Here is a 12,067-nt window from a genome sequence, read left to right on the forward strand (position 1 = left end):
ATGGCCAGTGCCCAGTCCCATCACTCTTACCCTGCTGAGGTTCTCACACCGGCCGCTGTGTTGTATACTTTGCTCCCCGCTTCTTTGCCCCACCAGAGTGAAAGCCCCACGAGGGCAGGGCCTTTGTCTTATTCTCCACACCATCCCCAGAACCATACACAAGTGTCTGGCACATGGCAGGTGCTCAGTAACGTCTGGTGAATAAACGAATGAATGAGTGAGGCCCCGGCGCAATGCCTAATGGATGTATCGATATGGTTTTTGCTAATTTATTATTGTTGGAAGGGCCATCACCAAAGAAAAGGTAAAGTGCTGTGAAAATCCAGAGAAAGAAGTATTACGTATTCCAAGAAGCAGCAGGGACAGCTTCGTGGAAAAGGTAACGACTAACTCTGGCTTTGAAAGAGGGGTCTGTTTTGTACAGCAGAGAGAAGGAAGGGTAGTGCAGATGGGGACCCACAAAAGGGCAGCTCTTCAGAGAAGGCGGAACACTCAGGTTCTAAGCAGCAAAAGGTTAGATGAGTTGGGGGATAGGCTGAAAGAAGACCTCCATACAGACCTTGAAGGACCTTGCCTCCCAGGCTAAGTTTAAAGTTTGTTCGCTGGGTGTTGGGAAGCCAAGGAGGGTTTCTTAAATCCCCCCGAAAGTGGGTGCACGCCCAGTCAGCAAGTACCAACAATGAAAGGAGCGCTTAGTAAATGAACACACCAGATCAAACAAGCGGGCAGAAAATGAGGAGCCCCATCTCTGTTTTGTGTTCTCAGGACTCTTGGCCGGAGAACGTTCGGGGTTTAAAAATACAAAATAGGACAAAAAGAATGGAAGCAGCCTCAAGAGGCACCCAGGAGGTCAGCTGATTCCTCAGAGCATTCCTCCTTCTCTTTCCCTGGAGGGGCACAGGGGTCTCACCTGTCCACCAAAAACATCTGACATAGAACACGGGCCTTCCAGCATCCGCGTGGACTGACCTTAACACTGAAACGAAAAGCACATGAGGAGAGGCAAAAATCCAGGGAAAGGACATTTGTAGGACAAGGTGCCCTCCCCCCCTGAGCTGACACCTGCTGCTACCGGGAATGAAGGAAGCAGCCACGCTCCCCGAAAAGAAAGAAGCTAAGCCACTAATCCCCCGAGGCCCTCGCTGCTGCGGACGCAGACACCCCACCACATCCCTGCTGGCGACAGAAACCCACCGACAGGTCGGTTAACCGTGGCTGCCCGGATGACAGCTGCATGTCACCCAGGATCTGCAAGACGCTAGGAGGACCCGACCCACAGCAGCAGGGGAGGCCAGATGTCGAAAACTCACCCCTCACCCTTGAGAAGCTGCCAAGAAACTGCTCCCCTGGAACAGGACATGGGTGCGCAAAACACCCAGGCTGCACTGAACCCATCTGGAGAGCCTTCCAGGGGGCAGGAAAACCCGGCTTCTAGCTCAACCTTGCCACAACTTAGCTATGTAGCCTGTGGCAATCGACATAACTCCCCTGAGTGTCAACTGCCTCCCCTGTGAAAAAGGCCGGCTGGATTCCACGTACTCACTTAACAAACAGTTATCAAATGCCAATCAGCAGCAGCCCCCTGCCGTCAGGGGGCTTACATTCCAATGAAGAATTTTCTTAGGGCATTTGCACCATCGTAATTTTTTTTAAATATATTTATTTATTTGTTTTTATTTTTCACTGTGTTGGGTCTTTGTTGCTGCACGTGGGCTTTCTCTAGTTGCAGTGAGCGGGGGCTTCTTGGTTGCGGTGGCTTCTCTTATTGCAGAGCATGCTTCAGGCTCACGGGCTTCAGTAGATATGGCACGTGGGCTCAGTAGTTGTGGCACACGGGCTTAGTTGCTCCGCGGCATGTGGGATCTTCCCGGACCAGGGCTTGAACCCGTGTGCCCTGCGTTGGCAGGCGGATTCTTAACCACTGTGTCACCAGGGAAGCCCCGTAATTTTTTTTATTCCACAAAAATAAGTCTATATACAATAGTATCAGCAGACCTTTGCCGGGTGCTACTTGGTGCCAGGCTCCCAGCAAAGACTTCTGCATTCCTCTTGAAAACAGCTCCAGAGGCTTCCCTGGTGGTCCAGTGGCTAAGACTCTGCACTCCCAATGCAGGGGGCCCGGGTTCGATCCCTGGTCAGGGATCTAGATCCCACATGCATGCCGCAACTAAGAAGCCCACGTGCCGCAACTAAACACGCTGCAACGATGATCCCGCGTGCCGCAACTGAGAACCAACACAGCCTAAATAAATAAATAAATATTTTTGAAAAAAGAAAACAGCTCCATGTGGGGTGCTCCACGATCGCAGTTTTAAAGGGGAGGAAAGTGAGGCTTGGAGGGCCCGAGGTGATTTGCCCAGGGTCACCCAGCTGTGACCAAAGGCAACTGGAGATAGGCTGAACAAATGAGATCTCTCTTGATCAACAGATAAGGTTCTGGCCTTGAAAACTGAAGGAGGAAAATGGTAATCAGGGGAGTGGGGAATGCTTTATTATACATGAAGATAATGAGGGCAGATGGTGAGTTACACCCAGACTCACTCTTGCCCCAAGATGCTAGGCTGTCTCTTGGTTTCTCCATACAAGAAAAAGAACCCAAAAGCTTGAGCAAAATTCTTCCAGGTAGCCAACACTTCTGCCCAAAAAGACCGACAAAAGGATGTGACATGACTGATCCCAATCATCCCCGTTTCCCCAACGGCTTCAAATTAAGTCATCTTTTTAGCGTAGCAAGACCACTTTAATCTTTAAAGACAGAGGGGAGGGAAACTCTTACATATTTTACCACATGAAGTCATCATCCGGAGAAACAGAAAGATACAGAACAGACCTATCTTCTTCTGAGCAAAATGTACTTCACTAATTAACGGCCACTAGTCTCCAAAGAGCTTCCCCTCGCCTAGTTAATAATGTCCATTATACTTCACTTGAGATGTGAACACTTCTATCGCAAAGAGGGAGAGATTAACTAACTGCAGGATTCAAAACCCTTCCTTGGGTTGCTCATTAAAATTCTCGTCAAAACACATTTTTATTTATGTGATACATTAAAGAATATTATGACAGTCCTAATATGAAATCTGTTCTTCGCTGCCGCGGATTTTCTTTTGTATTCGGTTACAGTTTCTTTCCACCAGTCTTGTTTTAACACCTCCATGGAATATTTCTCTGGCAAGTGTTAGCACGGAGGGACGGCCAGAGAGCAGAGAAATGAATCTTAACTGAGAGACACGTTGACGCATCACTGACAAGCTCTTCACCCAGTCCCCGAAGAGAGGCACAGCTCACCTTGCCACCGAGACCCTAATGCAAACGCACGCGAGTTTTACTGGAGACAAACAATACATAAACAAGGCTCGAGTTAACGTTCTACTCTCCTGCCAGCTGGGTTTTGGAAGACGCTCTCTCCACACCCTGCCCCAGTTCCCAACCACCACACCCCAGAACCCTCTGAAAGATGCCCTGAGGGCTCGGATGTGGAGACACACCAGTGTCACACAATGGTATGACATCACAGGGGTTGGGCGAATCACCCAACCATGGAACTTCGAGGTCCGGAGGTGCTGGCGGCGGTTCCTCAGAGCCTGGTGACAGCTCCGAGCCACTCCTCCTGCGTACCCCTCGGGGGCCCCCGCAGGACAAATGCCGGGAGAGGGCCCAGCTCTGGGGCCAGGTTACACCACTTCTCAACCCAGCTGTGCCTTGGTTTCCTCATCCAGAAAAGGGAGCTAATACTAGCACCCACCTCACGGGGCAGAGGTGAAGACTGAGGGAGTGAATACACATCTTGCCCCTACCACGGTGCCTGGTACACAAACTCAATTCACGTCGTCATTATTACTAGACCTCTCACAGGATTAGTGTGAGGGCCTCACAAAAATAACAAGAAAAACGTTAGGTGACTAAACCAGAATGGAAAAGAATACGAAAAAGAAGACATATCTATGTGTACACACACGCACGTACATCTGAATCACTTTGCTGTACACCAGAAACTAACGCAGCACTGTACATCAACTGTACTTCCATAAAAGACATTAAAAAAACTAAAACAGCAGATCCCACATATGGTATTACCATACGCTAGCTCTTTTTTTAGGCACTTTACCTTTCTTAATTTTATTTACTTCTCACCAAAACCCAATGAGATAGGGAAACTGAGATTTGAGGAGGTTAAATGATTTGCCCAAATTCACAGTTAACAAGTGGCACAGTTGAGATCCAAACACAGGCTGTTAAGCTTGAAAACAACAACAATGGTGATAAAACCAACAATAATGATGCTGGTGAGGATGAGGATGAGGATGATGAAGTCTCAAGGCCCTCACCCTGTGCCAGGCTCTTTTACTCTTCACGACCCCCTTCTGAGGGCGTTACCGTCATCACTCCCATTTTACAGATGAGCAAACTGAGAGTAGATGATTCCTCAGTGTTGCAGGACCTGGGACTCGGAGATAGTGAATAGGAAAGTTCCTTGTAAAGTAACGTGTGTCATAAAAAGTAAAGGATTGTTATGAAATTCCTAGAATTCAATGGAAAGATGTCCTTCCCCAACGGGTTTAATGTGAGCTCACATCCAAAAGTCTGATAATTCACCTAAGCCAACCCAGACTCCCGGTGGGGGCGGGGGGGGGGGGGCACCCTTTGACAAGTTTGAGAAATACTGCCTCATTTTTAAGTTCAATGCATCAGTGAAAAACCAAATGCCAGAGTATATTAAAATAAAATATTGTCCTCCTGGTTTTAAAAAAATGGGGGGTTGGGGAAGAGCAGGAAGGGAGAGGAGAAAACAGGTCAAACCCATGGTTTGACCAAGTCAGGGATTTTTCCAGTTTCCCTCTAGGGTAATCTGATCCGAGTTCTCGGTGATCAAATGACTAACCTGGAAATTTGAAGATTCACATTTATGGAAGAAACAGCAATTCTTCCAAACTGAGGAAACACTGCTAATCCTGGAAGCCTTCTGAAATGTCAAGGATCACACACAGTTCGGAAAGCAACCTTTAAACACTTAACACGGTCCCAAAGTTTGTGCTCAGTACAGAAATAATCTAACCGCTTTGGTTCGTTGATTCCTATTATCTGCTTAAGCTTTAGGGAAAAGAATGCCTAAAGAAAATATGTCACTATTTTTGTTTAGAGATTTGTGTTTCCTTTGAAAGAAGGAAGGGGAAGGGGAAGGGAGGGAGGAAGGGAGGGAAAGAAGAAGGAAGGAGGGAATCGCATGGCAGGCTCCAACCTGAAATTCTCAAAATATCATCCACAACAGCCAACTATTTCTTCATTAATGTGTAAAACCATTCCTTCCTTTGCACAGCTAAAAGGTTCTACCATGCTTAAAGAAATAAACTGAATTTGCTAAAACCACAGCACTATCCCTTTATGACCTACAGTCAAATGCTTCACCTTTTCCCCTTTCCCTTAAAAAGAGTGCCAAGACCACAAGATGCGGAAAAAGTATTTCTTCCCATATTACCCAGGGAAGAAAAAAGTATAATTAAAAAGTGCAAATTTAGTGTGGAAGCCATAGGCCCTTTAAATTTCACCTTAAGCTTTATGCAGCTGTGATACTGTGGCCACACCTGGCAAGCTCAGTGAAAATTATGTTAACTACACACTTGGGAAAAGGTGAAGGCCTATCTCAAGCCTTTCAGCAAGTCTTGTAGTACCACTCCTACAAAGGGACAACGTTTCCAGCACTTCTTCGCCCAGGCACCAGCACCTGCACCAAAGAGTAGCTAGCACTGCTGGCTTCAAGTGTGCCCAGATTTACCCAACCTACCTGAAACCAATACATCCAAACACTTCCTCTGTCAGATTGAGGGCTTCATGGGTCTACAGAGTTGTTTTCCCAAGAAAGAACAAGCTGTTTACTTAAATTCTACTCCCCTCCATGAACTCTAAGTTGTAAGACCTCAGAAGAGTACCCTCCAACAAAGAGTCACGAGGAAATGTCCAACTTTTCCTGATATGATCTCAGCGATGCTTAAAAAATAAATAGAACACTTGCATAAATATTGCAACAGATGGAGCTGTGTCCTCCCAGGAAGGATCGGGCTTGCCCCTGCCCCCAGCTAGATGCCCAGAACCCACCTGGGGACGGCTGACTTGCAGACACATGGTTATTTCACAGAGCGCCTGCCCTGGCCTCTCCACAGCCACGTGCTGATACCCTGAAGAAACGGTGTGCACCAGGTTTCAACGCTTCCTTGCCAGTGCTCTGTTGGAAACTTGAAATCCTTGGCAACCACCTCGGAGTGCTAAAATCCTATTACTGATTCTCCTACTTACCTTGGGTTGCGCTCGACGAGGAAATGCAACTTTGGGGTCAATCTGGGGAAAAAAATGCAAAAGCAGGAGTCAGCTGCATGACTTTGACGGGAGAAAAACAATTCTGACTAATCACCTAGTTATTAATCACTCATTTCTCAGGCTTTTAACCCAGCTTTCAGTAACTTCTCAGGCAACTTAAAAGCTTCCTTAAAGTTTGATCCAAACTGCAACGGTCTCTCCCAAAATGTAACAAACATAGTGAGCCTTTCTGAAACATCCCACCATGAATTTCAATGTGTAATGCTGTAATACACCAGATCTCATGTGTTCTTATTTAGGCAAGGGCTTCGCTTGCATTAGGGCTTCATGCATCTAATTTGCAATGCATGGCTGGGAGAAAAGATGAGAACATCATCACTGAAAAAAAAAAAATCATAACCTGAAATTTACATGGAAGACCCTTCCAGCAGCTCCTAACTAGATGGTAGTACTTCTCCTCAATGATAGCTAAACAACACAGGTGGGGAAGGGGATTCCAAAAATTTTTTAAGTCAACAACGTCCAAAAGACTCCCCATCAACATGCAACACCATGCTCTGCTTGAATTAATTCACTCATCTTGGCAAAAGTAAAATTACCTAAGATGAATCAAAAGGATAGTTCGTTCTGTAGTTATACCTCAAAAGAAAGCAGGTGTCAAAAACTACAGAGCCTGAGTGGGTTCTTAAAAATAATAATAATAAATTAAAATAAATGGAAACATCCGAGATAAATGCACCTGGATTTTCAAAATCACAGGGGGTAAAAATCTATTAGCAACCTAAACCCATATTAGAAAAGTAAGGCCGTTATGCGGAGAGGATAAAAAAAAAAAAAACTACTGAAAAAAAGCAGTCAGAATCTAGTGCAACATTTAGGATATTCCCCCTACCCCAACCCCAGTCTGAATGGAAAAACAACAAGTACACCAGATCAGACATCTGCAGATCTGAATCAGGGACTGGCTTTAAAACTCTAAACAATTCCCACAGAAGCAACTGAGTCTAATAGGCTGATTTGAGGGGGGAAAAGTTGCTGGACAGAAAATATGGGTACGGAAAGAATGAAAAAAATATTCCCATTGTTAGTTTTCATTAGATTTCTAAATGTCACAAATCTCTGGGTAAAATTCAACACGGAGCGTGGCATGAATACAGCTACAAGTTATTTATTTATCCGCTCTGGCTTTCATATTAAAATTTTCCCCTTTTAAAATGTAAATCTCAACCTTGTTTTCAGTTCTGCCATGGGGGGCAGGGGCGGGGAGACTACTGCTTTGGGAAAAAGCACACAGGAGGGGGAAAGTCACACCAGAGCTAACTCTATTCCCAGACCTAACAGCCCCTGGGACCTAACCAGTAAGACATAAAGATTTACCACTTTTATTAAGGTAGTTTAAAGACCTCATAAAAGTCTGCAGCATGTTTTCCACCTTTAAACATCACCTGAGAAATGAGAGATTACTTTGCAAAAACTAAAACACACAAAAATCTCTGATCTAGGAAACTACCCTTTCATGGAGATTAACATTACCACAGCTACAGGTATATTCAGCACAGACTAGGGGCTGTCGACAGGAGAAATACAACAGGTGTGGATTTTCCATTCTGTTGACCAAACGTAAGACAGATATGTCTTTTCATAAACACTCTCCCAAAGTTTTTTTTTTTTTTTTTTTTTTTTTAGCTGATCAGCACACAACTGCAATAATAAGTCACATTGCTTGTGGGGTAAAAGGTGAGGAACATGTCAGAGGTGAGGGAAAGGCCAGGAGCCAGAGAATGAGTAGGGAGAAGTAAATAAAGCAGAGCGCTAAAAAATTATATGTATCTAAAGTTACAAAACTCGAAGCCAATTCAGAACTCCTGTATAGGGTACTGTGGTAAGAGCGTGTTTTACCACAATGAGAGATCTTTAACAGCGCGTTATACCACAATGAGAGATCTTCCGTCGGCCAAGTGTACACGCTGAGATCTTAAAAGGAGTGGACGGGTCAAGAGAAGTAAGGCAAATCCCAACCTTTTGTACATCCCTGTCAACTGTTTTTTAAAAACGAACGAAAAAGAAAACTACCAAAAATGAAAACATTAGTTAGTTAAGTACAACTCTACTTACTGTAGCTACAAATCCTCTAGGAAAAGACTAGGGTACTATTTTGGATGTGAATGGCCGTTACCTAAACAAAGCTTTTAAGGTAACAGTAAACAAGATCCTCGTTTCCATGTCAATAAACCAACCGCTTCTGCCTCCGGCACTGAACGTTGAAACAAAGTCAAAAGCTAGGTTATACTAAATAATAGTGACCAAAACATGTCTACAAACAATTAGTGAGGGAAAACTGCAGGCCCTGCATCTGATACTGAGGAAGATGACCCACCAGACACCATAGAAATCAAATACTATAATACTTCTCCCACCCGGGGTAGACAGAGGGGTGAATAATAAATTCCCGAATTTGCCTTGAAATATCTTTCCTCTTTAATTTTACTAGCTTTTTGAACTGTCTAGCCAAGAAGTCAAAGAGATGAAAATTCTTCAGACATCCGTTATCACCCTGCAAACGATTGTCCCTGAAATTAAATGATCAGAAAGTGCAAAAAGGCTGAGCCACAGCTAGGACAAGTTCAGTGCAATTAATAAAGCAACTTAAAGTGTGGGCCTCTTTTTTTGTGGGGGGTGGGGGGGTAGGAGGCATGCACCTGACCTCTGATCAGAGAAAAGGGGTAAATTTTAAAAATCAATTCAAGGGTACCAAAGGTGGCCAGGTTCTTGTCTTCTCTGCCATTCAGTGTTAATGCCAAAAGGGACATGAGAAGATCACTTGTTCCACTCCTTTATTTTACAGAAGAGGCAACTGAGGCCTAGAGGCAGGGAACAGCTTGCCCGAGCTCTGCACGGCCAGCTGGGCCTAGAGCAAGATTCCCCACCCCACCCCTAACCCGGCCCCCATCCCACTCACCCACCTCAGAGAGGTGAAGTCCCCAGCAGCCCAGCACTGCATCCCAAAGTCACCTCAGGGCCCCTGCCTTAAGGCGGATGAATAAAAACCGTGGGGAAATTCTAGTAGACAAGGAAGGCAGCAGAGCCACAATAAAATGCTATGAACTCCCCTTCCTCTCCCCCATTAAATGTATTATTATACACTGATACTTTCTTCCCTTCCTCTTCTGACCTTAGAGACTTTTATCCCCCCAAGAATGGACTTTAAAACCTTCTAATGCTGTAAAAGTACCCACACTCAAAGGATCTGAAAAAGAAAAGAACAAACAAACAAACAAAAAAAAACCACTTTGAAACCCAAGAGCTTATCAGCCTTAGATTTCACACCATCTGGAGTCACCCACTGGATGCCCAGCTTGGATCTGGGAGGTATCCTTCCCTTCTCAAACCACATTCCAAATCCGAAGTGCCCAAGAGGAACCTGTTGCCCGCACTGTGATTAGCGCCCCCTCACCTCCTCCCATCCCCAGTCCCCCTCGGCCCCCAGTCCCCCTCGGCCCCCTGTCCTCCTCGGCCATGAAGCAAGCTGTGCCTTCTAAGAGCCGATTCCCACAGCCACAGTTGGTAACGCGGGCTGGGGCTGGGCTCGGCTGACAAAGAAAAGTTGCCTCTGATCGGTGGTGGAGTTTCTTCGCAGGGTCCTTTGGCCCGGAAGATAGCCTCTCCCCAAGCCGACCCCTCCCCCAAGCCTAGGCCTGGCAGCATCTGGGGCTGCAGTGGGACAGGCTCTAAAAAGAAAACCCCAAATCCAGCCTTTGCGGCAAACTTTAGGACCGACTTGCAACCTCTGCTTCAAAGTACCCAGTTCTCAGCACAGAAGCAAAAGAAGACACTGTCTCTTTAAATTGGGCTGTCAATGCCCAGATCGGTCCTGAAAAGGGGCAAACAACAACAACAACAAGGAAAAGCAACCTACCGTCTTGGAATCTAACTCGTGGTGGGGCTGACCTAATACTTTATCTACACTTGCTGGGTCTGCGAACGTGACGAAACCGAAGCCTCTGAAATGAGACAAAGAGGGAGAAAAACAAACAAGAAAATGTGACACCATCGAGAGCAACAAGGAGCGAGCCCTAATGCAGAATGGAGAGCAAAGTTGCCCCCGCTCACCCCCACTCCCCACCCTCCCCACCCCCTCCTGCCTACAGCCCTCGGCCTCGCAAGGAAACACATCAAGGTTAATGGGGGAAGTGGATCGGGGGCAGGGCTGGTGGAGGTAACTTGGAGAACGCTGGTGTCTCCACACTCTTTCGCCACCTCAGTTTCTCTCCTCCTCCTCCCCTTCCCTTTCTTTAACGCTTTGTTTTATTCCGAAGAAACCCAGGCACTTAGAAGAGATCCAACCAGCTTTCTAAAGGGGCTTAAGAGTTCGGGGAGTTGGGAGTGCGGGGGAAGCACACATTAAAAAAAAAAAAAAAAAAAAACTATGTGGAAAGTGAATGAAGCTGAATGTCATTTGAAACAGGAGAAAAAGAAGCGACGGGAAAATGACTTAAAGCGGAGATGTGGGAATCTGTGTATCCAGAATTCAGCCCCAATTAACAATAACCTTTGGGGTTAATGGAGGAGGGGGGAGGATGGAGCGACGTTCGAAACCAGCCACATGCCTGAGCCCCATTCTAAATCCGCTTAGCTACTTCCGAAGACACCTCCAAAAATAACACTTAAACTTTGTTCTAAAATAAAGACAAAATCCAGAAGGGAATGCTTTACCTGGAGCGTTTCGTAGTGGGATCTCTCATGACCATACATTCTCTAATTTCTCCAAATTTGCTAAAATAGTCTCTAAGGCTATCTGTAGAGAGAGAAAGAGAGAGATTGGGGGGGGGGAGAAGGTGTGGAAAAAAAAAGCAATGCAAATTTTGATCAAGGACAAAAACCAAAAGTAGTTTTCTGTTGTTATTCTGGGTTGTTTTTTTTTTTTTGCACACGCGGGGGAAATTCGGCAACAGAGGTCGCGTAGAGGGCTCGGAAAGGATTTGCTATTTAAAAAAATAACCTTGCACAGGAGAAGTGGGGAGCCAATGGTGGGGGGGGCTCCTACACCGGGATAACAAAGAGCAATAAAGAAGCCAAGAAGGGGGGGACCCAGGAGTCCCCCCCTCCCTCCCTTACCTGGTGAGGTCTGCCAGCTCAGTCCACCGATAAACATTTTACTAGAGGGAGAAAACATAACAGAAGTGAGCACCGATGTCAGATCGGCCATTTTGACGTGTAACTTACAAAAGCTAAAAGGAAAGCGGGGAGGGGGGGGAGCGAGCGAGCGAGAGCCCGGAGGTGGGGTGGGGGAGAAGGTGACGGCGAAATGCAATCCAAAGGTGTGTAACTTCCACGGGGGAGGGGGGGGCGCGCGGGAGGGGTGGGGGGGGCGCGGGAGATGCCCGGCTCCGCGCACCGCCGTCCCCGCCGCTGCAAGGAGAGCGAGCCCGAGGCGGCGCGGTGGGCAGCGGCTGGAAACTTACCCGGGGTCGTGCTGGGAGTCGTTGGCGCTGCCCGAGGTGCTTTGGCTCCCATTTGCCTCCATATCTGAGCCCCCCCGCCCCCCCACCCCCAAAAAACCGAGCCCCACAGCGATCGGAGCGGAGCGGCGGCCGGCTCCGAGCCCCGAGATCTCCCGCTCCCTCCTCCCCCTCCTCCTCCCCCCCGCCCGGGCTCCTCCGAATCTCTCTAAGAGCGGCGGAGCCGGGGCAGCGGCGAGAGCCGTCACACGTGGGCTCGGCTTAGCTCAGCCCCGCTGCTCGCACACCCCCCGTCC

The 12,067-nt window shown here is 47.0% G+C and overlaps 1 protein-coding gene across 8 annotated transcripts in view; it reads right to left on the reverse strand.

Annotated features, from left to right (window-relative positions):
* MSI2 (musashi RNA binding protein 2) overlaps window positions 1-12,065 on the reverse strand; it is a 394,546-nt gene extending 382,481 nt beyond the window's left edge. For 5 of the 8 annotated variants that reach the window (XM_067021861.1, XM_067021860.1, XM_059047765.2 and 2 more), the window contains exons 1-5: window positions 11,775-11,951; window positions 11,428-11,468; window positions 11,026-11,107; window positions 10,229-10,313; window positions 6,292-6,333 (exon numbers count right to left, since the gene is read on the reverse strand). In XM_067021861.1, the coding sequence (XP_066877962.1) occupies window positions 6,292-6,333; window positions 10,229-10,313; window positions 11,026-11,107; window positions 11,428-11,468; window positions 11,775-11,836 (312 nt within the window). In that variant the 5' untranslated portion in view covers window positions 11,837-11,951. Of the gene's footprint in view, window positions 1-6,291; window positions 6,334-10,228; window positions 10,314-11,025; window positions 11,108-11,427; window positions 11,469-11,774 lie in introns of all 8 variants that reach the window. The other 3 variants (XM_067021862.1, XM_067021865.1, XM_059047776.2) reach the window with 3 other exon arrangements.
* Between the last annotated feature and the right edge of the window lie 2 nt (window positions 12,066-12,067).

Source organism: Kogia breviceps, chromosome 19 (genome assembly GCF_026419965.1).
Source record: "Kogia breviceps isolate mKogBre1 chromosome 19, mKogBre1 haplotype 1, whole genome shotgun sequence".
In the NCBI taxonomy this organism is placed as follows: domain Eukaryota; kingdom Metazoa; phylum Chordata; class Mammalia; order Artiodactyla; family Physeteridae; genus Kogia; species Kogia breviceps.